The sequence below is a fragment of the Trachymyrmex septentrionalis genome, unplaced genomic scaffold, assembly GCF_001594115.1.
Source record: "Trachymyrmex septentrionalis isolate Tsep2-gDNA-1 unplaced genomic scaffold, Tsep1.0 scaffold62, whole genome shotgun sequence".
Taxonomy (NCBI): Eukaryota; Metazoa; Arthropoda; class Insecta; order Hymenoptera; family Formicidae; genus Trachymyrmex; species Trachymyrmex septentrionalis.
In genome coordinates this window covers 58819-59901 of record NW_017305800.1, presented here as the reverse complement: position 1 = coordinate 59901, position 1083 = coordinate 58819, and the positions used below count along the sequence as shown (strand labels likewise).

General features: G+C 25.0%; 1 protein-coding gene across 1 annotated transcript in view; it reads left to right on the top strand.

Moving 5' to 3' along the window:
• Positions 1–513, top strand: part of LOC108752707 — a 2976-nt gene extending 2463 nt beyond the window's left edge. The window contains exon 4 of the mRNA XM_018493739.1: positions 421–513. Within this exon, the coding sequence (XP_018349241.1) occupies positions 421–513 (93 nt within the window). The remainder of the gene's footprint in view (positions 1–420) is intronic.
• The last annotated feature ends 570 nt before the right edge of the window (positions 514–1083 follow it).

Sequence of the window (1083 nt, the reverse complement as noted above, 5' to 3'; positions counted from 1 at the left end):
TATATATATATATATATAATACACATATATATATACACACATACATATATATACATATCATTTATATATATGCATATATACATATCCATTTCTATATCAATTAATCTCATAATCTTAGCTGTAACACAAGAAGCAAAGCTTGTGTATTCATAAGTTAGCAGTTACAACACGTATATACATATGTACTTATAACATTAGTAATTTTCATGAAAAACGTTTGTTAGTTTTTTCAGATAGCATCATCTACAAGTAATTTCAACGAATTTTTTCTCCTGATTATATATATCTTTATAAGCATTATATACATGTTTCTAGCCAATTACTTGGGACAGATTATAATAGACCACAATAATCATGTGTTTCTTACTGCGTAAGAAAAATATTTTTATAAGAAATTACGTATAAACATCCTATTTTTAGTGGATTCCTTATGAAAAAATATACTCTTGGCGATTTGAAATGACACTCAAATTGAGGGTTAATTCTCAAGTTGGAAGTTTATTTGAGAGTTAACACTCAATTAAGTATTATTTTGGATCGCCAAGAGTGTACTTTTTCGTAATTGCATATACAACAATAAACGTAGAATCTCCTGCACTTCAAATTAATATACAGGGAAGCCATAAAATATTCTGAAATATTTTAGGGAGTAATTCTTCACGCAAATTCAAGACGAAAACTTTATACGACCATGTTCAAAACGACATATTTAGTTTCAAAAATATAAGATGTGTCTAAGTTGAAAGAAAAATTTTGCTTTTCAAAAATTTCAAATTTCATTTAAACTATTTTAATGAAATTTTAAACATATATACATAAAGTTTTATCAAAATAACTTGAGTGATTATCAAAACTTTTGGAAAAAACAAAATTTTTCCTTCAACTTTTACCCAGTATCTTTGAAATTAAGCTATTTCGGACATATAATCATATGAAGTTATCATCTTAAATTTATATATGAAGAATCACTCTCAAAATTTCTTAGAGTAATTGATATCCACTCTGTATGCCGATACTTGATAAAAAATTCCTGTCTTGAATTAGCAATCTGTTATATATATATATATATATATATATATATAT